The sequence below is a fragment of the Lontra canadensis genome, unplaced genomic scaffold, assembly GCF_010015895.1.
Source record: "Lontra canadensis isolate GAN:19392208 unplaced genomic scaffold, GSC_riverotter_1.0 scaffold84, whole genome shotgun sequence".
In the NCBI taxonomy this organism is placed as follows: domain Eukaryota; kingdom Metazoa; phylum Chordata; class Mammalia; order Carnivora; family Mustelidae; genus Lontra; species Lontra canadensis.
Window position 1 is genome coordinate 8,963,353 of NW_022631078.1, and position 27,384 is coordinate 8,990,736.

General features: G+C 57.9%; 1 protein-coding gene across 3 annotated transcripts; it reads right to left on the reverse strand.

The window, feature by feature from the left end:
- On the reverse strand, positions 1-27,384 carry SYNGR1 (synaptogyrin 1). Of its 3 annotated transcripts, none has more exons than XM_032882972.1 (5): positions 27,210-27,384; positions 9,938-10,175; positions 8,463-8,608; positions 3,312-4,416; positions 1-13 (listed from the first exon to the last, which is right to left on the reverse strand). In XM_032882972.1, exons 1-4 carry the CDS (start codon positions 27,306-27,308, stop codon positions 4,261-4,263), a joined length of 639 nt encoding a protein of 212 aa, XP_032738863.1. In that variant the 5' UTR covers positions 27,309-27,384; the 3' UTR covers positions 1-13; positions 3,312-4,260. The 3 variants fall into 3 exon arrangements, with proteins under 3 accessions (XP_032738863.1, XP_032738862.1, XP_032738864.1); XM_032882971.1 differs by having other exon boundaries at positions 3,312-4,482; positions 27,210-27,383; XM_032882973.1 differs by lacking the exons at positions 1-13; positions 3,312-4,416 and adding an exon at positions 6,639-6,946 and having other exon boundaries at positions 27,210-27,381.

Sequence of the window (27,384 nt, forward strand, 5' to 3'; positions counted from 1 at the left end):
CCTGGGCAGGGACCTCCGTGTTTCAGTTCCTCTCTTCAGATCGCTCACCCCCTTGCGGCTGAACAACTGCTCATCGCGGCGAAGGGTCATCTGCTCAGAGGGGTCTGTATCTGAGCCCAGGTCTAAACGGCATCTTCTGATGGTCTCTCAGCACTTGTCACAACTTATTTTGTTTGCATGTTGGTTTTGCATCCATGCCTCCTGCTGGAGGACTGGTCTGTGGGGACAGGGGCTGACTACCTTGCTCAGTGTTGACTCCTAGAGCCCAGCACTGTGTCTAGATACACGGCCCAGCTCAGGACCATAACCTTTAATTAGTGTCCTGCAAATCTACGCGTAGGTCTGTATGGAAGCTTAGGTGCCTTCAGGGACTGGGAAAGGGACCAGGATAGGGAATGGTGACAGGGGTGTGTGTGCACATGTAGGCCTGTGTGCCTGCACGCACACATGTAAAGCTGGGGAGCACTGACTTCAATGGTCACGGTCATGACCTCACTTGTACTGAACAGTAAAAACAAAGCAGGTGCCAATTCAGGGGGGAGAGGGAATGCGACCCCCAAGCCACACCCAGGAAGAACAAAGACGTCGGGACACGTGGCAGTCAGCTGGTGGGTTTGTCTTCACTTTATTACTATGTCACCAGAAGTCACCACCTTCACTTGGTTCACCACAAATGGACAGATGTCATAATGGAGGGTGTCACGGGGCCACTGGATTCACTCTTGAGACTTAACCAGGTGGTGGGGGAGTCCAGAGTGGGGGCCCAGGATGGGGACCGCCATTCACTGCACACACGCGCACACACAGAGATATATTTGTGGAGCCTTATATTATACATCTTATATATAGAAAATATATATATTTATACTATACACAGGCAGTTATGCTGCAGGAGGGCCAGGACACCCAGACAAGGGCTGTGGGCACCAGGGGATGGGGAATGTCAGATCAAGGGGCAGCGCTAGGAGATGGCTGGACCAGCCCATCCTCCCACAAACTCTTGGGAGGGGTGCTCCCCCTTCCTGCTCCTTAGAGAATCAAAGGGGTCTTGGGCCAAGGTTGGGGGCCCTCAAGGGGTAACAAGTGGGGGCTCTTGGTTACATGGGGGGAGCCTGATGCTCCCGAGAGTCTTTGAAGATCAAAAATCACAGGGGAGGTTGGAGTAAGGGAGCGGATGCCAAATCCTGGGGAATTAGACCCTTGACTGTCACACCCCCAGGTACCAGACACCACACCCAGGCAGACGGCCCATGACTATGCAGGGTGAGTGTTAACTCAGGGGCAGGAGACCGAGGTCCTCAACTTCTCTGTGCATAACTTTGGACAAATGACGGTCTTCTTGGCCTACTCTACCTTCTCTAAGGGTCCTTGTAACTCTAAACTTGTGTGGAACCCAGTTTTCCTGGGCCCTCTCTTGTGCTTGGTGGAAAGAGGGAGCCCAAACCCGGCAAGGTCAGGCTGCAGAAGGCAGCCTTCTCCAAAGAAAGGGTTGGAAACAAGGGAGAGGCCGAGGGAGGCAGCAGGGAGGGGGAAAGAGGATACTGTTGGCCCACAAACATGGGTTCTAAGTTTGGGACCTCCTGGGTGCTGTCCTCAGTCAGTGGGAGAAGCAGGGGGTCCCTACCAACACCCCAGAAGGGGAGTCAGGAGTCCTGGGTTCCAGCCAAATCCCGCCCTCTCCCCATTTCTCACCTGCACCACTATTGGGCCCCTGCCAACACCCAGCTTGATGGTGGGATCATATCTGGGCTGTACCCCAGGTAGAGTGAAGAATGCAAAGTGAGAAGATTCTGCGCCCCTCCCTCATGGCAGGGGTTCTGTAAACTTCCCCAGTCTCGGGTGGCAGGGACAGTCTAGAAGAAACACCCAGGGAATCGGCGAAGCTCAAGTGGTACCCGGCCCTCCAGCTCTGTATCATGAGCAGCTGGTTGGTGCCCAGGGACAATGGGTGAGCAGCACCCTGGGGTCTCCTGGTGTCCATTAGCAGGCGAGCTGTTTGGTGGGCAGTGGGCACGAGGAAGGACCTCTCTCAACCTCCCGCGTGTGTACAGAACCTCACTTTGCCAGAAGCGCACCCACAACCACCTGCGCCCCTTACCTGCTTCTCAAACTTGGTCTGGTACAGGCTCCGCTGCTCGGCCCAGTAAATGCCACCACTTCATCCCATCCCCACTTGTGCCACTGGCGGGTTACCAGAGACAGGGCGCCTCCCCCAGATGTGGAAAATTGGAGTCTAGGAAGACCAGCTGTTGCTTGGCTGTCTGGGGATCTCTCCTGTCACTGCTGCCCCTCCCGAGGACTTGAACAGGCTTGAGTTCAGATCCCTGCTCCACTGCTAACTTGTTTACACTCTGAGCCTTAGTTTCACTTTCTGTTGAGTGGGGACAACGAAGCTACTTCTCAACCTAGGAAATTCCTCCTTCTTCCCTCATCACTGTGCTAAGGGCTGCCCATCCTCCCGGCCCCTCCTAGAGCCCCCTCCCCCCCGCCCCCCGGCGGCAAGCACTTGGATAGCACTCTGCCCCCTGGTGGACCCTGGGTACAGTGGTTGGCTTGGGACACATCTCTGGACAGCCAGTTTGCATGTTTTCTGAAACCCTGGCATGAGACAGCTGCTGAGTCAATGGGCAAGTGAGTGAGTATCAACTGCCTCTGAGGATTCTTGTGGGGGCATGGGGTGCCAGCGGTGGGAACAGCCAGCATGGTGCCAGGCCACGATACCCTGGTCCTGCTCCCTGGGGCACTGGCCAGTGGACATGGGGCCCCATGCACCCCCACGCCTCTCTCTCTCCTTTAAGGCCTCCCCATCCTTTAAGGTTCAGTGAAGAATCCCTTCCTCCTCCCAATCCTTCTTGTGCCTTTGGAGACACCTGCTACTGTCTCCGAGAGCCCACGGCCTCCCCCAGCCTACCATGCACCAGGGGCTCTCAGCGTTCATCTTGGGAGCGGTTTGTCCCACGGCAGCAGCTCGAAGGCTGGCCTTGAGGGTTCCACAGCCCCTGCCCTCTCTCCCCTGACTTCCACAGGGAGACGGTCCTCTCACTGGGCCTTCTGGAAGGCCAGTGGAAGGACTCTACATGTCCTTGGGTGTTCCAGGCCCCGAGCCCCTGGCTAACCCCGGCTGAGGGAAAGATGACACAGTGTCCCAGATCACTTCTGTTTCCTGGGAGGTCACAAGGGCAGGGCAGGGAATTGGGGCACCTGCTGGGTGGCTGGGGCCAAAAAACCCAGGCAGCAAGCCCAGCTCTGCCACTCAGTCACTATGACCTTGGGCCAGTCACTCCCCATTCTGAGCCTCCTCGTCCACCCACAACGGTCAGTCCTTTGGGAGGCCACAAAGAGGGTGCTAGAGCTCCCCGTGGGGCACACACAGCATGGAACAGCACATGGGGAAACAAGCGAGTGAGGCGAGCCCCATTGGCCCTCCCACCCTGACTGGAGGCTGGGGGAGGGGCTGTGGGGATGTGGGGAGCGGGGCCTGGAGGCTGGGCTGTCCCATTGTGGGGAGCAGCCGGGCAGAGCAGGCCCTTGGCTTGCAGCAGAATCAGGGTTCTCTCACGGGCTGAGGTCCCCAAGGCCTCCCAGAGTGACAGGAATACTGAGTGGTGGAGCCCCAGGGACGAGGAAGGCAGGGAAGACAGGAGACAGCAGGGGCTCTCCGGTCAGATGGCTGGGGCTTGGGCCCAATTCTATCACTGGCTGCCTGCGTGACCCTGGGCAAGGGACCCTGACTTCTGCAGGCCTCAGTGCTCTCAACCATAAAACGGGAGACTGCCCCCATGCTCATAGTAGGGCTGGGTGACAGCTCCCAGTGTCCTCCACGTGTCCCCACACACCCCGGAGCCAAACCTTCCTGGCATCATCCCGGGCTTTCGCACCAATTCCCACCTCCGGGACCAGCGGGGCTCCTCCGCACCTTGTCTTCCCCCTTCCCTGGGCCACTGGTCTCTCACTACCTGCGTCAAGCCCACCCGTGACACACAGTAGGCACGTGATGAACGCTCAGTGACACAACGCACGAGTGCAAACGCCCCCAGCCCCTGCCAGACAGCCTTGCACACACGCGGAGACGCACCGCCGACACCTCACCGCCCCATCCCACCAAGCTGCCCTGGACCACAGCAGAACAGCGCCGAGGCTGGCAAGGCGCTGGGCAGGGCAGTCTGGGAGGGAGCAAGGGTCTGGGTGTGGGCAGGGGTGGGGGGGAGGGGCAGCTGGGACTGGGGCGGGGACAGGCAAGGGGCAGGTGGTCACGGCAGCTCAGTAGCCCTGGGACTGGTAGCCCTGGGGCTCGGTGTCAAAGGCGTTGGCCGGCTGCTGGTAGGTCCCGCCCATGCCGGCGGGGTCCGGCCCGGCGCTGGGCTCCACGTAGGGGGCATAAGGCATGCTGGAGTCCTGGCTGGGGTCCATGTAGTCCTGGGAGAAGAGGGCCGAGTCGGCGCCAATCTGGTACCGTTGGAAGGCCAGCACGGCCTGGCCCGCCTGGTGACAGGCGCCGGCGAGGATGAGGGCAGGAAGGAGGGGAAGGTTAGGGGAGAGACAGACAAGAACAGCGGGTTAGTGGCAGTTAGTTCACACGACACACGCAACAGGGGTTAAGTACCCTCAAAGCACCGAGGAGGAAACTAAGCTTGCCTGGGGGGGGGGGGGGGTGGGGGAGTCTGTGCTGGCAGCCAGCCCTTGAGAGAGCCAGAGCCACACCGTCCATCTAGCTACAGAAACCTTCAGAAGTCACCCCCCCATGTCACAGAGGTCACGATGGTCCACCAAACATCCTCCGTGGGGGTAGTGTTAAAGTGGCCCAAAGGCCACAGCATCCTTCTCAAACTGTGTCCTCAGGCATGTTATGTGGAATGGGGAAAACAGGTTCTCGGTGGGAGAGAGAACTGTTGGTATCTCCTAAAAGCCATCTGTCTCTCTTGCAGCAAGGTGTAAGCATGTGACGAAGTTCTGGCCAGCATGTCACCCCAAGTCCTTTGTCCTATCCTTTGACCTGATGCCTGGAATGCAGATGTGGTAGCTGGAGCTCTAGCTGCCACACGGGACCATGAGGTCCGTGAGCCAAACTGGAAGGATGGAAGAGGCCTGGGTCACGGAAGTCCCCTGGAACCACTAGGCCAGTCTTTCACTGTCTTCACAGACTTGGGCTGCAATTTACAATTTCACTTGTTGCTGAACCTAATTGTAACTCAAACATTTGATCAAACAAGCTTGGAAACAGAGTGAAATAAAGTGTCAGAGCCTTGACTAATGTACGCTGGGATCCCCCAAGGGGAAAACTATGGCAAGCAGCATGTGCCAACCTTATCTGACCAACAAAGCCCTTTTCCCACAAGACCTCACTGGGAACGACTTGTCTACAGCATATGTATGTAGGCGGGAAATTCTTTTTCAGTAAAAACTACTGCATTGTTATTAAGGACAATGACATTGACCACAGCAAGCTAGGGAATTTAAAAAAAAAAAAAAAAAGTTTTCAGGTTTACATTGAAAGCCTCCTCCAAAGATCTTTCCAGCAGGTAGTCTGTGATGCAGAGGCTAATGTCCTCCAAACTCGCTTTTGGGCTGGGTTACAGGAGACCTCGTGGCAGTTAGTGCCAGAAGCCAGACCTGAACACAGAGGTGTTCCTCTTTCCAGGCCAGGGCCGTCTCCAGCTCCAACTCTTTCGTCAGCCCCCTGACAAGGCCATAAACCAACGAGGAACCCCAGAGGCCCATCTGGTGAGAGGCAGAGGCTGACATGTGCTTGGCATTTTATTCTGGAGAGTTCCGGAAGCCCAGTGACCAGGCACTGACTTTTGATTTGTGTCACAGGGCAGGGGACCCTGCTGGAATGGGGTGCAAAGGGGAGGCTGGGAGTTGGACGCAGAGCCCAGGGACCTGGTGGTGTGCCTGGCCCCTTCTCCAGAGCGGGTACACTGTGTGCGGCCATCTGCACTTGTATGCCTCTGGTGTTAGGAAGCTCCTTCTCTCTGTGCTTTGCTCTGGGGCCTGTTTGCTCTAATACCCCCTCAGCTCCTGGAGAGGGTGGAGAGAAAAGTGGTTCCTGCCCAGGGAAGCTGGAGGCTACAAAGAACTGGAGGCCAGAGTCTTTTGGAAGAATAAGGACTCACCCCATGAGAACTGCCCCCAAAGTAGGGATTATGGAGATGTCCCTGACTCCTGGGAGAGAATGAATGAATGAATGCATGAAAGAACAAAAGAGCCTACATTTATTGAGCATCTCTGTGCCAGGCCCTGCATCAGCCTTTGTTTCATCCGCACAACAGCCCTAAGAGGTAGGTCCACTGCGTAGTGGACGGAGGCTCAGAGAGGTGCAGGGGTTTGCCCAGGGTCACACAGCATATGAAAGCAGAGCCAGGCGAGGCGTCCTCTGACTTCCTCGGGCAGGCCCCCCACACCCTGCTCCTGAGCAGCCAGCCTCCCCGGGGAGTAAGGTCAGCCTTTGTGCTACAGTGAGGGACAGGCTCTCACAGTGTCCACAGCTGGCACCCCGGCAGCCCGCGTATGAGCCACCTCCCATCCTCTGAGAGCCCCCGGCAGTCTATTTGGGGGAAACTGCAATTTGTTTGTTTTCCCCTCCCCGGCCCGTGGGCTCCTAATGCCAAGGACCCCGTCTGATTCATCACTAGGCACACAACAGCTCAATAAATGTTTACTGAATGAACGGACAAATGAAACATAAAGGAGGCAACAAACGATTAAGTGGAGGGTCGGAACTGGCCTTGCCAGCCAGCATTCCCCTGCCCTGTGGGCCCGGGTATCCTGGCCACTCCCGGCAGCAGGCCTCCCCCATGGCCTTGCCACTGGCCATGACCTGGGGCGCCCCTTAGCCTCTGGAAGCCAGGCAGGCCTACGGCTGGGCTGAGGCGGGAAACAGTGTGCTGTATTCCTCCTGGAAGGTAAGGTCCTTGAATCTCCGCACGGCCAGGGCTGCAGTCAGGCTCTGCCAGGAGCAGGAGAGAGCAGCGGTGAGGCCAACAGGGATGAGGTGGGAAAGGCAGAAGTGCCAGCAGGGAGGCTGGCGGCAGTGGGCCAGCAGGCTCCTGTCAGTCAGGCTCTTGGATCTGCCCCTAGAAGTCCTGCCGTCCTATCACCCATTCCTCCTCTGTGAACCCCATCCCCATGGCAGGGCTCACTGTTCCAAACACCTCCCTGTAGGGCTGGGTGGGCCGGCTTGTCCCCACATACGGGGCACCTTCTCTGGTCTGAGATGCCCTGGGGTCATCTGATTCTTCCTGCCCAGCCCTGGGCATGGTGTGACACATGGAGGGCTGGTGTGACCACAGCTGGGGAGCTGGGGCCTGAACCACAGGTGTTCTCCTCCAAACTCTAGCTCCTAATATTGCATGAGGGTTGGGGGGTCCCTAGAGAAAATGGATATTCAAGGCCTCTCATAAGGAGCAGGAAGTCACTGCAGGACAAGCCCAGGAGGGTAGAGGGACAGGGAGGGAGGGCTGCAGCTCGCTTTGCAGGAGGGGCTAGGTGGCCTGTATCTAGCCCCAGGGGCTCCCTGCAGGAGGCTGGGCCCAGGACCACTGGGAGGCATGGAGGGGAAGGGGCTGTACACAGGGGAGGGGAACCCTTGGACCGGGGCCTGAAGCCCATGTGACCCAGACATCTGCAGGAGGGAGATGACAGGAGAAGAAATACATCAAGGTGACCTGGAACCAGTGGGAAAGAGGGCCCGGCCTAGGTCTAGAGCTTGCCAAGGGGTGCTGTCTGGCCAGTGGGGCCCAGAGACATGCTTTCTTTGACCTACATAGTAGGGTTTTTTTTTTTTAACTTGAATTAATTTCTAACATATAAAGATCAGATTTCACACAGAAATTCAGATTTCTGTCTTCTCTGGAAAGTGGAAAGACCTGGCCTGTGCGGATCCCCATTCCTGCTTTGGAACACGGGCCGAGGGTGCCCTTTTGGACGGCACGTACCTGCTACCTGCCCACTCAGAACTTCCCATGTGCTGCCTGCCCCGTGGGCATCTGAGTTTATGACAACTTCCCACCCCAAATCCAGTCGCCTGATTTTACAGATGGGAAGACAGAGTCCCGGAAAATTCCAGGCAGCACCAAGATGTGGCCCAGGTCTCCCGATGCCAAGGCCTGAGCTCCTTCCCTTAGGACTGCAAACGTTGTCTTTCCATCTAGGCTTCTGCTTGTGTTTGTAAAAGGTTATGGTAAACGCCCACAACCCAACTCCCAGAGCGGCTGGGAGGGCCTTTGTAATCCCTGGAGGGTGCTCTGTGCCAAAGCGAGGGTCTCCCGTCACTGGGGGACTGTCCTCGCTGGCACTGGCAACAGCCGCCTTCCTCAGGAAGCAACTCCATGCGGGTGTCAAGGACAGACGCAGGGGGCCGTTTGGGCCCTAGGAAGCAGGAGTCCCTGGCTAAGCTTTGAGGCCAGCAGCCTGGGAGCCTGGCTGGGGTGGGAGGGTGCGTGCTGGGCAAGCAGTGTACTCACCCACGTGAAGATGGAGAAGAAGGAGAAGGTGATGGCGGCCCGGGCCGCATCTGTCCCTTCATTCATTGGGTTGTCCTTCGGCTTGGACACCTGCCACTGGTTGGCCAGGAAGCAGAAGCCCACGAACCAGAGGAAGGCCCAGAAGGCTGGGGTGTTCACCGGGGCCAGGCAGGAGGGTGAGTGGGGAGGACCAGGGAGGGGTTCAGGAGCACATCTCCCACACTCCCCCACCCCCAAAGGGAGAGGCCCCCGGGGGCAGGGGTGGGCAGAGAAGGGAGCACAGGGAAGGCGAGGCCAGCGCAGGGAGGTCAGTCAGACACGGAGTGGGACAGAGACCACAGAAAGGAGCCGGCCCCGTGGGGACAGCGCAGCCACAAGCAGAGCCGGGGAGAGCCAGGGGCGGTGAGGGGAGGAAAGGAGGGAGAGACAGAGAGAAAAGTCAGTCAGCCTGGGCAGGCATTTCTGTCACCTCAGCCGCACACAGATTTCCCAGCTGGATCCCCGCCTGGGGACCACCGCCAGCCCCTGCAGCAGTGTGTGTGTGGGGGGGGCAGCGATCTGAAACCACCACCAACCCTGCCCCAACCACTGCCCCACTGTGACCTAACAGGGTAGAGAGAGGAGGAGGAGGAGGAGGAGGAGGAGGCTGGGCAACGGGGGCAGCTTGTCTGGCTGGGTCTGAGCACTGACTTCTTCCATACCTGCAGCCTCATAAAGCCGGAGGTTCGGGCGGGCCCTCTCAAGGAGAGGCCTGGGGAGTTCAGTAGCGGGAGCCTCGTGGCAGTGAGATCTCCTGCGGGTGCTCAGAGACTACCCAGGGAGAACCAGAGCTGCTCCGATGAAGCGTGTGTGTGCCAAAGGGCTGGGCCCATAGGCACTGCTGGGGAACCCTGGGGCTCCGTGGAATACAGTTTGAGAACTACTAATTTCATTCTAGCTTCCAGGTCGAAGGGACTGGCCTCACTGCTTACAGCCAGCCAGACTCATCCTGAGAGTCCCAGGCTGGGTAATGGGGGGAGGTCGCAGCCAGGGAACTGAGACCACAGCCAAAGTCTCACTGCCCTTCAACCAAAGCACCCAGCGATCAGACTCTCAGAACTCTTGGTGACAGAGGTCGGGTCACCTTTGCCAAAGGCTATTTCTGGAGGGCAGGGGAATCAGGTCATGTCGGACCCCGACCCTCCCTAGGCCCGGACTGCATACCGGGCTGTCAGTCTTGCCTGACTTCTCACGAGGCTCTACCAAGGGAGAGGGCACAGAAGGGGCCTCTGAAGGACAGGAAGCCGTGTCCCCTCCCTGCTGTTGCAGTATCTCAGGCCCAGCCCCAGGCCCACCACTCCCTGTTGCCAGCCAGGTGACCCCAAGTCCATCCCCTCACCTGCCTCATAGCTGAGGAGTGATGGGCCCACGGGGTGGGGGGCACCCTCCACAGGCTCTGTTGTGCTGGGGGGTGCCCATGGGGCCGGGGGACTCACCTGAGACCCCGATGTCGGACAGGACAGCTTTCTTGCGGTCCTTCACGCTGCTGATCTGCGGGAAGTACACGTCCAAGGCCAGGTAGAGCAAGCAGGTGAGGAAGGCGAGCACGCCCACAGCCACGCCATAGCTGCAGGCGCTGGGGTTGCGGTTGTAGATGCAGAACTTCTCGCCCCCCGAGTTGTTGTTGAGGTAGCCCTCGTTCACGATGGAGCCGAACACCACGATGGAGAACACCTGTGGGGCAGGGGAGGGGCGGGCCAGGTGTGAGACCCAGGCCCGCCCGACCCAACACCAGGCCTGGAGGAGGGGAGGCTACTGCCCTCAGCCTGCTGCCTGCCCACACCCCAGCGAGCCCTCTTCACCTCAAACAGCCACAAGGCTGCTGTGAAGCAGGCATTTCAGAGGGGAGGCCCAGAGACGGAGGGGAACTTGCTTCGGGTCACATGGCGCAGGAGGGGACAATCACTTCCTTCCTCAGCCTCGGACTCTAAGGAGCCCTCTGACCACAGATCTGGCGGTACCACCCCACCAGCCAGGTCCTGGGAGGTCTTCCTGGGCCCTGACACCGAGATTCCTCTAGAGCTGGACCTGGCCTCCTAGAACGAGTGGTCTTACGTCCTGGTAGGTGGGCCTGTCAAGCCCCGACCCTAGGCCGACTCCCCTAGATGTTGGCACATGCCCAGCCTCATCTCCGATCATGACCTGATTTGAAGGCAGACGCTTAACCGACTGAGCTACCCAGGTGCCCCTAACCCTCCGACTCTTGGTTTTGGCTCGGGTCATGATCTCGGGGTTCTGGGATCAAGCCCCGTGGCCAGCTCTGCACTCAGCAGGGAGTCTGCATGGGTTCTTTCCCTCTGCCCCTCCCATCGCTCGTTCTCTCTCAAATAAATATATTAATTAAAAAAAAAAAGTAACACCAGTCACAATCCCACCAATTACAGGGCAATCTGTACTCCCCCAAGTGCAGTGCACATGGTACCTCCTTGAACCCAGCAGCCCTCTGTGACGGGTCTATGCAGTGGGGTAGACAGCCAGCCAAGATGGCCGCCCTCCACCCCACCCCACCTCCCCTCCAGCCCCAACTCCTGGTATTCACAGCCTTGTGCAACCTACTTCCCTTGAGTGTGGGCTGGGCCTTGTGATTCACTTTGAACCAACAGAATATTGCAAAAAGGGAGAGATAAGATCTCTGAGAGGAGATTACAAAGACTTTGGCTTCCACCTTGCTTGCCCTCTCCTGCCACTCCCTACTTGCTCGCTCTAATGAAGAAGCTGCCATGTTTTGAGCTGCCCGGTGGAGAGGCCTACGTGGCATGGAACCAAGGAAGGCCTCCAGCCAACAGTCAACAAGGTCCGGAGCCCCTTAGCCCACAAGGAATCGAGTCCTTGGCTGGCACCGTGTGAGTGAGCTTGAAAATGGAATCACCCTCGGCCTTCAGACAAGACCACAGCCCTGGCTGACCCCATGTGGTAACCCGTGAGGATCCCGAGGCACTGGCCCCTGGCTAAGCGGATTCCTGACATCAGAAACTAGGAAATGACTAGGAAATTAAACTAGGGAATGCCTTTGGCTCAGGTCATGATCACAGGGTCCTGGGATCCAGCCCTGCATGGGGGTCCCTGTTCGGTGGGAAGCCTGCTTCTCCCTCTCCCGCTCCCCCTGCTTGTGTTCCCTCTTTCGCTGTCTGTCAAATAAATACATAAAATCTTAAAAAAAGATTACCTCTACCTCTCACCTCAGAGCCTCAGGTGTGTGGCCTTCAGTGAGCCTGAGGCAGAGGCCGGAAGGATTTTTATTGCCTGTTTTCCACTTTGTGTTTTCCATTTTTTCTAAAAGAAGAAACTAATTTCAGGCACATTTTCATCCTCAGCTAATAGAATGGGCAGTAACTCCGTGGCAGGTGTAGGAAAAAATATGGTAAGTATTATTATTATTATTTTTTTAAGATTTTATTTATTTATTTGACAGACCGAGATCACAAGTAGGCAGAGAGGCAGGCAGAGAGAGAGAGGAGGAAGCAGGCTCCCGCAGAGCAGAAAGCCCGATGTGGGGCTCGATCCCAGGACCCTGGGATCATGACCTGAGCTGAAGGCAGAGGCTTTAACCCACTGAGCCACCCAGGTGCCCCAGTATTATTATTTTTTTAATCTCATCTTCCTAAGATGTCTACACTTTTTTTTAAGATTTAGTTTATTTATGTGAGAGAGAGTGAGCGAGAGAGAGCACACATGAGCAGGGGCATAGGGAGAGGGAGAGGGAGAGGGAGAAGCAAACACCCCGCCCCCACTCCTGGCTGAGCAGGGAGCCCGATGTGGGACTTGATCCCAGGAACTTGGAATCATGACCTGAGCCGAAGGCAGATGTTTAACGACTGAGCCACCCAGGCGTCCCTAAGATGTCCATACTTTACGTGGGTTTTGTAATGTACTGCATCTGTGGAGTAATAATGTATATAAAACGAAGAAATCTACATTTAATGGAAGGAATGATTCAGAAGTTTTTCTTAAAGGAGGGCATGACCAAGAGTGTGACCACTGGTGCCTGGCACTGTGTGTTAGGAAAAATTCAAAACAAATGTCTGTTGATGGATGAATGGAGAAACAGCTGTGGCATCTCCACATAATGGAATAGTTTTCAGTCATTAAAACAAACAAACAACAAAACAGTTCTGACATGGCCATAACTTAAAACAAGAGAAAAAAAAGAGGTGAAGGAAGTCAAACACAGAAGGTCAATGTTACATAATTTCGTTTATGTCCTGTATCCTCAACAGGCAAAACAGAGACAAGAAGCAGACCAGAGGCGACCAGGGAGGGGAGAACAGGGAGTGATTACTGAATGAGCATGGGGTGTTTTTTATAGGGACGAAAGGTTCTGAAATTACACAGAGGTGATCTTTGCACAACATAAATGCCACTGAACTATGTGCTTTAAAATGGTTTATTGTGTGCTATGTGGGTTTTTCTGCAATTAAAAAAAAAAAAAAGAAAGGAAGATGAGACTGTGGGGCTGTGTTCTGGTTCAACCACGAGCACACTGGTGGGCTGTGGTAGCTCGTGAGCCACACATTTGACAGTCCAGACTCGAGCGTGTACACACAGCCAAGGTCCAGCCCCGTGCAGGCATGCCACACATTCTGCGTCCTTAGGATCACCCTGCCAGGCACAGAGGGCAATTGGTGCTTCTCCCAATTAGCGGCAGAGGAAAACTGAGCCTCAAACAGCAGGTGGGGCTGTTGTCGGCAGAATGGGTTGAACCTCAACCCAAGTGTCTCGATTCTCAGCCCTGTGCTCTTTCCCCCCTAACCAGGCGGACTCTCAGCCTTAGAAGGGGGGCCCTGAAGGACGGGTAGTCTTTCCAGACACCCGAGGGGCCCACGGTGGGACTGAGTGCCACGTCCGGCGCTCGGGGGCCCAGGAGGGGAGACACAGAAGTCTGGACTTCACAGGAATTGTCTAAGGGACTCCTGGTCTACCGACAGTCTGGCCAACAAGCAAGGCAGACGCTGGACACCAGGAGATGAAGGCAGGCTCCCACAGCTGGTTGCCAGAGCTGTGCACAGCACCATTTCGGGACTGCCATTCACGCAGCCCCTGGGACTTGTGTGCCAAGATAAGTCCAGGGTTCCTATGAGGAACCTGCCAGGTCAGGAATCTGAGGCCCAGCTCCGGATGTCACCCGCTGTCCCCAATCCTGCAGAATGGAAAAGCCTCTTGATTCAAGGGTGCTCCAGACACTGAGGAGTCCCACAGAGCTGCTGGAGTCAAACCCCAGGCCTGTGGCTTATGCTATGTGGCTTCAGGTAATAACCTCTCAGCCTCAGATCTGTCCTCTGCAAAAACTAACCCTCCCTTCAGGGCTAATGGGAGAACTACAAGCAAGCACCCCGAGCAGAGCAGTGCACAGGAGGGGCTTGGCAAGGATTAACTCCCTTCTCCAGAGGCCCCAGGAAAGAAGGAAGAGCACCAGGAAGGTCCTCTTGGGCAGCACTTCCTGATAGGGTCCACCAGGGGTGGGGACAAGGGTGGACCCCCGGCCAAAAGCAGGCCAGGAGGAGGTGGGTGGGGAAGCAGGCGGGAGGAAGCTCGGGCTTTGGGGACAGTAGAGGAGGAACCATTAAGACAAGGCCCTCTTTGGGGAGAGAAGCAGGGAGTCCCTGGAGAGGCCAGGAGGCACGTGCTGGAGACAGTGTGTCCCCAACAGGGTAAGGAACAAGATCGCAACATCCTCCAGGGAACCGGCGGGGCCCAAGGGCAGCACAGAGAGAGGAGGCTCTGTGCCAGCTCTGGTCCTCCTCTCCAGCCCACGGCTCCAGCAGGCAGGACTCTCTGTGCTCAGGCCCTCCTTGCAGCTCAAAGTCACCTCAGGCAAGTGACTTGCCTTCTCTGCGCCTCAGTTCCCTCATTCGTAAAGCAATGGCGCACTGTGAAGGAAGGGATGAGGTCGTGCACGTGTCGCGGGGGCGGCGTCCCAAACGCCACCCTGACGCTGAGCAGCTGGACAGAGACCGAGGCGTCGCAGGCCTAAGTGATGGCAGGAGGAGGCAGCAACGGCCGGGAGGGAGCCGAGCTGCGATTTTGGAGCACAGACGAGAAGCAGCCAGCCAGGCCGAGATGAGGGGAAGCGGGGAAGCGTGTTTCAGGCAGAGCAGGAAGGGCGGAGGCTGAAGGTGGAAGAAGTGACCGTGGAGTGGGGCTGCACAGGTGCATGGGACGGAGAGGGAGGGAGAGCAGGCGCGGTTCCGGGGTGGGGGGTGACAAGGCCAGATGGACCACAGTGGGACATGGTGAGAAGTCACAGAGGGGTGACCAGACCCGTGGGTCACCATCCCCACCCTGCAGCATGAAGGGCCCTAAAGCTGTTCCCCACCGCCTTGCAGACACGATCCAACCTTCCAGGGCTGGCGGTCAGGGCTCCAGGGCCTCACCTCCCTCCACCAGTTCAGTTCACCAGTCAGTGCTTCCCACCTTCCCACGCCCCGCTCTCCTTCCCCATACTATTTCCCCTCTGGACCTGGCTGCTGCCTGCACTGAAGAGTGCAGGGCTAGGGTGAAAGCCGGGAGACCCCCTGGGGGCTAAGGGGCACCCTGGGCTGGCACCGGCAGGGGGGTGGTGGGACGGGGTGGGTGCCGAATGTATGTGGAAGGTAAAGCCACCAGCATCTGCTGACAGGTGCGCCGTGGGGGACTGGAGGAAGAGCAAAGGGCAGCGGGTTGGGGGTAGGAGTGTGGCTTGATGACCAGTGGGGACAAAGGTGTGCGTGCCACATCCCCTGCAGGCCGCAGAGCTGGGCTAGGGCAGGGAGCCTCACCCAGACCGGGCGGAGAGTCTACACGTGGAAAGGTGTTGCCAAAGATACACAACTGCTCCCTTGTGGCCTCTGAACTCGCTCAAGGACCCTGCAAGCCCTGGGTTAACTTCTCCATTTAGCCGCCATCCCTCTACCCCAGTGGGAGGGAGCCCCCTACGAGCTGGGATGGGCCTCAGGTTTCTGCCCCCAGCGCTCCCATCCGCCCCCCACCCCCGGGAGAAGCGGGGGCTCCCTCAGGAACTGCTAGGTGATTAACATGCATCCTCCAAATTGGACGAGGCCAGCATCCGGGGACCTGCCTGGGACCGTGGCTGGTGGGGGCAGCTGCAGACTAAAACCCGATCGGAGCCCCATGCCAGGCTCTGCGTCAGGTCAGGCGGCCTCCAGGGGACTTGCTAAGGCGGGATCTGCAGCGAGAGTACACAGAGCCGCCACCAGCGGCCCGGAAATTAAACCAGAATGAAATTCTACGCAGCTGTGGCTGAACTCTTCCTGACAAGCGATCAGCTGAAGGGATGGGACTCAGGTCCATGGTGACGGAACTAGTGCCTCCGAAACAGGAGAAGGTGGCGTGGCGGGGGAGGGAGGTGTCCCACAAAGGCCACTGGTCAAGGGAAGGCTCAGGAAATAAACCACCCCTTTGCCTTGAACTAAAGAAAATGCTATAAAAAGAAGGTGGGGGTTTTTTTTTTTGTTTTTTTTAAAGACACCTATGTAAATGGGCCAAGGCTGTTTTTTTGCTGTCTTTAAAATCCAATCCTGGGTCTTTTTAAAAATGGATTTAAAAAAAATGGATTCCAGATGGCAGTTGGAACAGAGGTAGGTTGAACTCAGAAAAACAAATCGGGGTACCTCAGAATTTCAGGATCTTGGGGTACTGGATTTAGAGGCACAGAAATGGAGACCCCAGTCGGGCTAGGCCACCCCACCCCCCATGCCGGTCTCACCGCTCCCCCTCCCCTACTTGGCTCAGCCATCCCAGAGGGCCAGGGTTGGCATTGTCACAGGCTGTCTGAGAAGTCTGCACCTGCTGTTCCCACTCCCTGAACGCCCTTCCCCACTTTTTTTTTTTTTTTAAAGATTTTATTTATTTGTTTGACAGAGAGAGAGACAGTGAAAGAGGGAACTCAAGCAGGGGGAGTGGAAGAGGGAGAAACAGGCTTCCTGCCGAGCAGGGAGCCCAACGCAGGGCTGGATCCCAAGACCCTGGGATCATGACCTGAGCCGGAGGCAGACACTTAACCACTGAGCCACCCAGGTGCCCCCCTTCCCCACCTTTTTCAGCTTTCAAATAGGAGCAAACGCCTTTGCTCCTTCACCCTTCGAAACTCTCCTCCACCCCGACCCTGCACATACTCCTGTTGGGAACTCATTTCTGGGTCTGTCTCCCCCAGGAGACTCTGAGCTAACCCCACAGCTTCTGCAGGGGCTCCGCATCAACTGGGAGGTCCTGACAAAAATCACATCACTTTATCCTCACCAAAACCTCGAAGGAAGGGCGCCTGGGTGGCTCAGCTGGTCAAGTGGACAATTCTTTGATTTTGGCTCAGGTCATGATCTCACAGTCGTGGGATTGAACCCTGAGTCAGACTCTGAGCTGGATGTGAAGCCTGCTTAAGATTTTCTCTCCTTCTCCCTTTGACCCTCCTTCTCGCTCTCTCTCTCTTTTTTTTAAAGATATTTCATTTTATTTATTTATTTATTTGACAGGCAGAGATCACAGGTAGGCAGAGAGGCAGCCAGAGAGGGAGGAAGGGAAGCAGGCTCCCTGCTGAGCAGAGAGCCCGATGCGGGGCTCGATCCCACGACCCTGAGATCATGACCTGAGCTGAAGGCAGAGGCTTAAACCACTGAGCCACCCAGGTGCCCCTCTCGCTCTCTTTTTAATAGAAATAAAATAAAATAGATCAAAATATTTTTAAAACCTTGAAAGAAAATATAAACCTAAAAACATCTCCACAAATGAGGCTCATTGAACCCATTTCACAGAGAAGGAAGCTGAGGCCCGACACGCCTGGACTCTAGCTGGCGGCCCATACGGGCTGGCCCACAGCGGCTAAGCAGGGTGCCAGCTCCCAGCCCAGGCCTGCCCCCCTTTCGCCCCATTCCAGAATGTAAGCCAAATCTCTATCTTCAAATCTCTACCTGCTGACCCAACAGTGAATTCCAGATCCCAAATTCTAGGACAAGGATGAGTTCCAGGAGGGACACCTGCCCTCGGAGCCGTGTCACCACCCCATAGGGCAAGAGCAGCGGGACCCATTTTACTCCACATCCGCACCCAGAGCAGGCAGGCCGTGTCTGGGCCCCTGCTGGGCATCAGGCTGAGCCGGCTCCAGGGAGAGCTGGGCCAAGCCAGCCTGAGGGCCAGAGGTCGCTGCTGTTTGCTGGGAACTCCCCAGAGGGTGGCCTTAACCATCTTTAGGCACCTGCTGGGTTCCCCCCACCCACTGATAAACTGTAGAGAGAGGAGCTCCTGGGTCCTGCCAGCTGAGAATGGCACTGTCCGTCTCACCCTCTACTGGGACATCTTCCCAGGTAGCCTTCTGCTCCACGGTCTCTGCTGCCCACCTCCAGGCTGCAACGTTGCCTGGCCCAGGAGAGGCACCTCTCCTGTCTCCTCGCCTCTGCCGGTGGCTGCTCCCCCACCCCAACTCTTCCCAGTCCCTCCCAAGGCTGAGGACTGCCTCCCTAGACAGGTTCTGCGGTCCCCCTACTTAGGCTGCTGGTTCACATCTCACCTCTCCAGCTCCAGTGACCTCCAGTGACCTCTAGTGCCCCTCACCCCTCCACACATTGGCTCCCACCCAGGAGCTCAAACCCCAAACTGGGCTCATCCTCAAAGGCCATCCAATGTGGCACCGGGCCTACTGCTTCCTCCTGCCCCCCAGTAACTTCAATTACCCCATGTCCCCCGTGCCAGCCCAGGCCACGACCACCTCCTGCCAGGCGATGACAGCAGCTTCCCAGTCTCGCCGTGTCCTCTCCTGCTCCTGCACCCTCCCCTTTACAGCAGCTGGAGAGGGCCCTTCAGAATTGTCACTGCCCTGCTCCGTCACTGCCTGCTGTCCTGCTCACCTCCACCCCCACCGCAAATCCCTCCCCCACTGCAACCCAGGTTTCCTGCCTTCCTCACAGACTCCTTTCTTGCCACTGCCCTTTAGCTCTCCCCCAAGCTCATTCCTGCCTCAGGGCCTTTGCACTTGGCTGTTCCCTCTGCCTGGAATACCAGAGATCCCCAGATCTCCCAGGCTGGCTCCTGCTGCTTCCTTCTCAACATCCAAACCTCAGGGCAAGAAGACTACTCAGAGAAACCCTCCAGACCCTACTCCCAGATCTACACTATTCTCTGATACTCCACCTCATTTCCTCGATAACATCATTTTACACAAATGTCCCTAGTTATTGGTTCATTTGTGGGTGAACATCTCCCTCCTGGGACCCAGAGGGAGGGTCAGGAAAAGCTTAGAGGGGAGAGAACAGCCAATCTGAGATAGGTAGGGGCACAGGCAGCATGGGAGTCAGGAGAAGGGAGCATTCCCTCCTCGGCACCCCTAGTTTGGGCCTCTGCTTGCATACCTCTGAACATGGAGAGCTCACTCCCCAGTAAGGAGGGGCTCCTGCGTCCTCTCCCTTACCCTGAGCTGAACCTGCCTTCCTGTCAGTGTCCATACCAAAGTCCCTGTTCCTGCCCCTGGGCCACAGGGAAAGGCTGCGAGGAAAAAAGGAGCTGTGCTTTTGAGGGATGAGTCAGGCTGCCAAGCCCCCCCCCCCCCCGTTTCATGGGAGTGGGGCCCTGCCTCCCATGGGGTCATATGAGGAAAATGGCTGCAGCCAACGCAGGATCACATGACAGGCACCAGGCAGCCACTCTGCTTCCCAGAGAGCCTCGTGTTGAGCCGCAGGGCTGAGGCAGGGTCAGGTCAGGGTGCTCCTAGGGTCCCTTCTCTCCTCCCTTGCCCGGACACCCTGTTCCGAAGCCTTGGATGTGACCTGCAGGGGATTAGGCCATAATCTTCCGCAAGCTGTCCCTCACATTCTCAGCGGTGGGGGTGGGGAGGGGGCTCTATGGGGCAGGGGTCTGAGCACGCAGACCCTTGTCCCCAAGGCACTGAGAGCTTCAGCCTCCTGTGGCTGTGCAACCAAGGGACTGGGGGGGGCGGCGGGGCGGGAGGATCCCCCTCCCCCTCCCCACCAACAACCTTCTACAGCCCAGGTCCTTCCTCACCCAGGTCCTGCCCCCTCGGAACTTTCTGAGGTCAGGAGGGGGAGCGATGCCACCCCTGGCAAAGCGCTGAAGGCCAACCAAGCACCAGGGGCCCCTCCTGGGCGGGACCGCGCTCTGCCCCAGCGGCCCCTGGAGGCAGGCACAGCTCTCCCCATTTTGCAGATGGGGAAACCAAGGCTCTCTGGGGTCTCTCCGCTGGTTAAGAAGAACGAGGATAACCTCCCAGGTCTGTGAGCTCTTCCTCACCTCAGTGCCTGCCTCTGCCCTGCCAGTTCCTACAAGCCTGACAAGGTCCAGTTTCTTCCCCTCTGGGGAAATTCCAGGTCTCCAGAGAGGTAATCTGGTCCCAGGCCCTGCCTTACTTTCTAGAGAAGGAGAAAGACACAAAGGGGGAAATGCCTTCTGCTTTGAGAGTTCTTACAGCTGTTCACAGAGAGCACAAAGGGAGCAGGAGACAGCAAGCTGGAGGGGGGGGGGGGAGATCCTGGAAGGCTTCAAGGAGGAGGCAATATCTGAGTTGGGCCTTGAAGGCCGAGTGGGAGACCCTGAATAAGGACAGAGGGTGGAGATAGGAAGGTAGAGCAGCGCAGTTGCCCACCTCATTTAGCCTTTACAAGACGCCATGCACCATCAAGCACCAGGGACACAGCAGTGACTGACATAACAGACACAGCCTCCCCCCCAACCCAGCTTACATCTATGCGGGCGGCAGCCTCCTCGCTGCCCTGCTGCACCTGTCTGGCTTTACCATGACACTCCTCCTGCCGGGAAGCCCTCCTCCCCGCCTCTCCCTCTGGCTGGCCCCAGCCTTCTCATCTCCACTGTACTGTCCCCTCAGTGTCTCCTCACCCTGGCTGTGTGCTCATCTCTGTGTTTTTTTACTGGTTCCCTCTACCATTTCCCACCATGAGCCCTCGGCAAGGAGCAGGCCCCCAGCACGCGCTCCGTGTGTGTTAAACGGAAGACGACAGCGTCTGTGTGCGTCCTGCGGCTGCTGGGTCCAAGGGGAGGACGGATGAGCCTCTCACAGGCGGCCAGGTTCGGCTGAGACAGTCGTTAATGACCAGCGACTCTGGGTTTGGCAAGGAGAAGGTCACAGATGGCAGAGAGAAGGGGGAGAAAGCCTGAGTGGGGTACAGGTGAGAAACTGAGGGAGACCCCTTGGAGACTGTGACCAGACAGGAGTGAGGGGCTGCAGTGAGGCCGGCCAGAGCCACAGAACCGGAGAGACTGGGGAAGGGTGAGCGCCGGATGCAAGAGGCTGGGGAGGGGCGCGGGTGGGTGAGACCCGGGGTGAGACCTGAGACCCGAAGGAGCTCAGCTGGAAGGGGACAGGGAGGACGGGGCGAGGGCCCAGCCCGAGGGTCGATGGCTCAGAAGTCCCAAGCTCAGAGATGTTGGGGTCAAGAGGTGAAAAGAGAGCTGGAGAGACAGGAGCGGGGGAGAGCAGGCAGCTGCTGGAAAGGTGGGCCAGGGGAGAGGGGCTCTGGGCTATGAGGAGAGGACTGTGGGAGGAGGAGAGGACTGTGGGAGGAGGCGAGGCTGGACGGGAGCAGAATCACAGAAGTGGGCGCCAAAGTCACCTGGAAGGAAGGCGGTGGTTGTGCTAGACAGAGCAAGTGTCAGGTGGTGGGCCCTTCACGGAATAGGGGGGCAACCTGGGGCTGGCCTAAGAGGAGGGCAGCCAGCCCGGCACGGAAGCCAAAGCTGGGGGAGAATGGTCTAGAGGCAGCCTCGGGAGCCAGGAGGACCATGTCCCACCTCCAGGCTCGACAGAGGGGGGTATGAGGGAAAGAGCTCTCTTAAGAAGGCTGCCAGGCGAGCAGGGTTGAGGCTGGGAGGCCGGGTTAGTGCAATTTACAATTAGGGATCTTCAGAGCGGGGCCAAAGAGTCAGGGCCCCAGGCCATGTCTGCTTACCCCCTGGACTGGGAGCTGGGAGCCCCGGCTCATTGGGGTTCTAAATAGTCTGGGCCTGGCAGCCCCAGCCAAACAGTGACCCACCCTCCCCACGGTCCCCTTCACACCTCCCCCTGCCCCCCTATGAGGGAAGCTGAACATAATTCCATTCCGGAAGGAAGGCGTCCTCCAGACACACAGGGGTATGAGCCGCTGGGCCAGGATCTAATCGACCCTCTGCTCACATACTCGGACCCGGGGCCCAGGCTCCCTGCTATGGGACCCCCACAAGCGTTATGGGCGTGTGGTTCTTGATATCACTTCAAAGACTGACCGGTCCCAAAGTCCCCAACCTGAAGCCCACCAGGAGCAAGAGTGGGGGTTCTTTGAGGACAGAAAGGTTGGCAACCACGAGCCCAATTTGACTCTCTTTTTCCCATTTGACAGGTGGGGAAACTGAGGCCCAGAGGACATGGCATCTTGCTCAAGTCATACCACCAGTCAGGGTCAGAGGGGGTGCAGAACGTGGCCTCAGGCCCTGAGGCTGCAGGCACTTCCCAGCGGCCTGTCCTGCCTCTCCTCCCACCGGACAGCCGGTTCTCCAGGTTTGGCTGCCAAGTGCGGCTCCCTCGCCAGCTCTGCCATCTGCCCTTCCTCTCCTCCTGGTTTTTCCTCCTCTCCGCCCCTCCTCCCCCAGCTTTTGTTCTTTCTCCCCCAGCTTGGGCTTGCCTCACAGCTTCTCAGGAGCAGGGGCAGGGCCCCGCAGGAGCCAGTCATGGGCTCTCCCCATGTGGCTGGGGACTCCCTGACGCAGAAGCTGCTGGCCGTGATCCCAGCCCCTCCAGTGAACCCCTCGGGCCTCAGCTTCTCACCTGAAGTGGGGTAACAAAACCCACTTGACCAGGACACTACAGGCCTGGAAAGAGCGGATGTGTGGCAGGCCCTTTAAATATCCATCTTCGCAAAGCTTCAAGTCTGCCCCAAAGCTAATCATTCCAATCGCAGGTCACAGATGAGGTTTGGAGAGGCCAGGATTTTCCAAGGTCCTGCTTAGGCAATCCTGCTCCCCACGCCAAGTACCGGGCTCCCCCAGGCTCCCAAGCTCCTGCACTGCCCCTGTGCATGAGGAAATGCCCAAGATGCAAGGCAGGATCTTACCAGCCAACATCTCCTGAAGACCTCAGCCCTCGGCCAACGTCTCCTGAAGACCTCCTTGCCACTGCCTCCTTCCTAGACCTAAGACAGATGGACTAGCCAAAGGTCAGCCACAAGCCGATTAAAAGATAAGGAAGATTCCAAGACTGCTAGTGATAAAGGACAAAGGAGTATGTGATCTACTTCCGCCGACAACGCTCCCTGAGTTAGTGACCCGGCTGTGCCAGGTGCTTGGAGAGGACAGGCTGGATGAGGCCACCCAATTCCTGTCAGGACACTTGCTCCCAGAACCTCAAGCCACATCTCCCCATGGCAGCCACAGGGAGCTCTTCTTCATTTGAAATCCCGTTCTGTGACCCGAGGTCTTTGGTGAGTGCCCCCCGCCTGCCACCCTGGGGCCTGCTCACAGAGTGTGATGGCACTCTCATTCACACACTGGGGACCCCCAAGAGCTCCCCATCATTTCTAAAGCCCACTCGGGCCTTAAGCTCCCGACATTTGTGCCTGCTGTTCCTTCTACCTGCAATGTTCCCTCCCAGCATCTTTATCAGAACCAACTCATCAGTCACCTCCCCCTGGAAGTCCTCCATATCCCACTCGCAGAGGCAGCTACTACCTACTGGATTTTCTTCTTGTGGTGTCTCAGGCCTCCTAAGGAGTACGTGTCACTGGACTGAGAGTGTCTCTGGAGGGACACACAGGCTGGTACCGGGCAGGGACTTGGCATTTGCGGAATGAATCACTGAATGCCAGAGTTGGCCAGAGGCTCCATCTCCACCCCAGACCCCTTTGCCCCACTCCACACCTCCAGGATTTTGATGCAGGATGGCTAGGGAATGGTGATCTGGACCGGAGCGGGGACGGGGGGGTGGTCTCATCTCAAAGCTGCTGTTTCCAAACCAAGTTCAGCTTTTATTGTCAGTGTTCACTGGGGTGATTGAGGGAGTGGATGAAAACGAGACCCCGTCGAGTCCCCCTTGGTGCCATGGCAATGTAGATGGGGGACCACAAGGGTACACTGAATGTGGACCCCACAGACCTCCAGATTGTGCCTTATTCTGTTGTTTGGGGGGGTGATACCCACCCTACTCACAGAATCCTGGGATGTTCAGGAAATCAGCCCCAGAAACACCAACATTTCAAACACTTTAGCATTCTGTTTTGCTCCAAATGAACATGAGAACACGAACCACCCTATTCTCCACCAGCGCCAATATTCCTTCCCCGCATGGCAGTAGGACCCACTAAAAGTAAAACCGCAAAGGCCACAGAGGAGGGGGTCCTTTATATAAAATCAGCTAGCTCCCCGCCAGAGCTCCGGGGCCCCCACCTGGCCCCAGAACAAAGAAAGGTGTCCCCTGACAGGCCGCAGTCTTGGGGCACCTATGACCTGGCTCAGCCTCCTCAATGAGCTGGGGAGACTGAGGCACAGGGGTGGTCGCAGCTGGTCTGTGGGGCAGCCTTCTCCTGGCCGCCAGCCGGACCAGCCTTGTCTCCCTACAACTGGGGCAGAGGCAGCGCCTCAGAGCTTGCCCTGAACGCTGCCCTACCTCGGCCATCCCCTGCCTCACCCCAGACATGGAAGGTTCTAGTCTGGCTCCTAGTCAGCTGGGCCAGCCAGCTGCCAGCTTCCTCCCCACTTAGCCAAAGCGTTCAAGGCCTGCTGTGCCTAATCACCCTCCTGGGCCTGGGGGCCAGTGGGTGGGGAAGGGGGCAGTTGAGGAGGCCAAAGAGGAGACACTGGGGGACCCGCTTCCGCCCCAGGTTCCAGGGTAGATCCGGGTAGGGGGGGGTCCCTCTTTCAGAAACAAGATCAGTCTTATACAAACGGCACAAAATCCCCAGCCCACGAGCACACATGGGGCTAGGGCCGTACCCCGGCTGCAAGGGAGGGACCCAGACGTGGTCCTGGATGGAGGGACCAGGTGTCCAGGTTTGTGTGGGACTCACAGGGCTCCCAGGACACAGCACTTCCGGGGCTAAAGCTGGGAAAGTGCCAGCAAACAGGGTTGAACCGGTCACCCTAGCCCCGAGCTCAGACTTCCTTAGCTTCAAGGTGAAGTCCATGGCCTCCCTGACCTCTTGCGGTGCCGATGGAACACCAGGGCCAAGGTCAGGTCTCCAGCTACATCCCTCGCACACTCACGAATGTGTTAGAACACGTCGGCACACCACACATTTTCCGAAAAAGACTGGAAGGCAGGCACTGGGCCTCTCTGAGCTGTGGGATCACACGTGATTTTTTTCCTGATTGTTTTTATTGTGGTAAAATAGGACATAAAATATACCATCGTCACCATTTTTAGGTACAAGGTGGTATTACGTCCAGTACATTAATATTGTGTGACCATCACAAGTGATGTTTCTATCTTCCAGACATCAGCAGGCGTTACTTTTGCGATCAGAAAAAAAAAATATATGTTTTAAAGGCGACAATGAGCCTCTATCAGCTGTCTCTGCTCACACAAAGGCAGTGAGCACAGCTAGGACGCCGCTGGGGATGGGGAGGGGATCTGGGCAGTAGATGAGTGCGTGGCCCAGATGACCTTTATCCTGCCCAGTCCTGAAACCCAGGATTCTGATCGCTCCCGGAGGAGCGATCAATGTGCTTTGGAGATTCCAAGATTTGGGTTCAGATCCTCTGTCTGCTGCTGACTTGCTCAGGAACCTTGGGTCTGAGCCTGCTTCCTCAAGTGATGCAGAAGCCGTAGGGGAATGAGTGGCGGGTAACTGCACGCAGGCCCCCTGCACCCAGCAGCCTCTCCACCATTACTTTTCCTTCCTCCTTCTTGGAATGTCTCTCTGGCACCCGGACGTGATGAACAGAGGTAAGCCCTGCTTATCCTTCAAAGCCCAATTTGATATCATCTTCTCCACGAAGCCTCTCTGATTCCCACGGCAGGGGGTACCCCTCTGCTGGCTCTCACGGCCTCTGCCCCGGGAGGTACCTGGCTCCCTTCCCAGTGGGACTCTGTGATCCCCGAGCACGACCAGCTGCGTCTGAGTCATGCTGCCTTCCCTAGGGGCCCAGCAGACTTGATGAAGCTTTGCTAAATGAAGCCATCAAGGCAGAAGTGTCCCAAGCAGGCACACTGCCCACACCTCCTCAGTGGCTTCACCCTCCCAGGCCCGTGGCCCAGGGGCTGGCAAAGGGGAGCAGAGCACACAGCTGGCTGGCCTGATGGGGCAGGTGTGTCCTCCCCCCCCCACCAGAGTTCTGTCTCTGCCAAGGGCCAGTCGGGGTCGCTGGGGAGCTGGAGACTGGCACAGATGAATGAATCCAGTACCACAAACCCTTCTGGATGTGCCCGGGGTGCCAGGCCCAACGGCCAGGCCCTATGCGGCCACTGGGGCTTCCTTGCCCTCAGCAAGCTCCCCATCTTAAGAAGAAAGGGGGTTCTTGTGGTGCCAGGAGGAGATTTTAACATTTTCAGACAAAGGACAGTTAGCTTCCTTTCTCTCTGGGAGGCCAGAGATAAACACCCAAGCTGTCCCACCCATCAGATCCTAATATTGCCCTGAAAACCCAGGAAGTGAGGGAGCCTGAGCACCCTGAGGCCATGGCTGGCCTTAGGTGTAGTACTTTGGGGTCGCTGATAGTGACCCTGGCCAGTGTCCCCAGTCCTAGCCCCCTGTGGGCCCACAGGAATAGGCCCCAGGCCCGCAGAGGCACAACCCTCCAGTGAGGGTGTTTGGGCAATGGCCAGCAAACCCTAGGGGGGCCAAAGGCACCCCCTCCCGCACTGGCCTTCTTATCCTGGGGTGCTGCCCACACCATCTGAACCGCCCCCTCTGTGCTCACTGTCTCTGTCCCATCCTCCTTCCCCAGAGCCCCAGGTCTGAGCAGGGACCCCCCTACTGCTGGGGGATTCTGACCCGCACCAGGTTGAGTTCCAGAACAGGCCTCTCTGCCAAACCCCCTCCCCCAACAAGCATTCAGGTGTACTTGGTGGGGCGGTCATGGATTCAGGAAATATCAGAGCCCAAGGTGGCTCCTCCCACCTCTCTACAAATCGGGAAACTGAGGCATGAGAGAAGAGTTGCCTCTCCCCACCTCAGAATGTAACTCCTCGTTTCCCATAAACATTCCTTGGGTGGTTCCCGGCCCAAGGTCACGCCGCGAAGGAAAGGCACTGCCCGGGTGGAAGCCAGGTCCCCGGCTCCCAGCACATCGCTCCATACCTTCCGGGCTAAGCCATCAAACCTGGTTTCCGGCCCTCTCCTCCTTGAACGTCCACGGCAGACGTGGCGTGCACCCGGGAGTTGATCTACGCCCTGATCCACCCCCGCAAAAAAGGCCACCTGAGACCCGGGCTCAATCCCCACCGCCGCTGATCCGCTCGGCGGCAGCGCGCAACCGGAGCCGCGAGCTGCATAGCCGCGGCCTGGAGGTCACGGCGATGGGGGGCCGCACGCTAACGGGGACGCCGGGAAGCAAGGGCGCCGGCATCAGGAGCGGGAGCCCCTCGCCAGCGCTGGGACCCCCGCCTGGGGCCCGGGAAGGAGGGGGCGGGGTGGCGGCCGCCAGCACCCTGTCCGGAAGGCTCCCCGCCGGTTGCGGCACCTTTGCCCGGGGTTCGGCGGGGTTGGGGTCCGTCCGGGCGCGCTGCCCCTGCCCGCGCCCCCTCGACACGCCACCCCCGGCGCGGCCGGGCCACCCAGCCGTCCTTACCCAAGACACGACGCGCAGAATAGTGTGCGGCTGCCGGACCAGGGTGTGGGGGTCGAAGGCGCCCCCGGCTTTGCCCGCTCCGTACGCACCCCCTTCCATCGTGGCTGCACCCGCGCGGTGCCCCCCGCTCGGCGCGCGCCGCCGGCCCTGCGCGTGCGCGGCGCCCCCGCCCCCT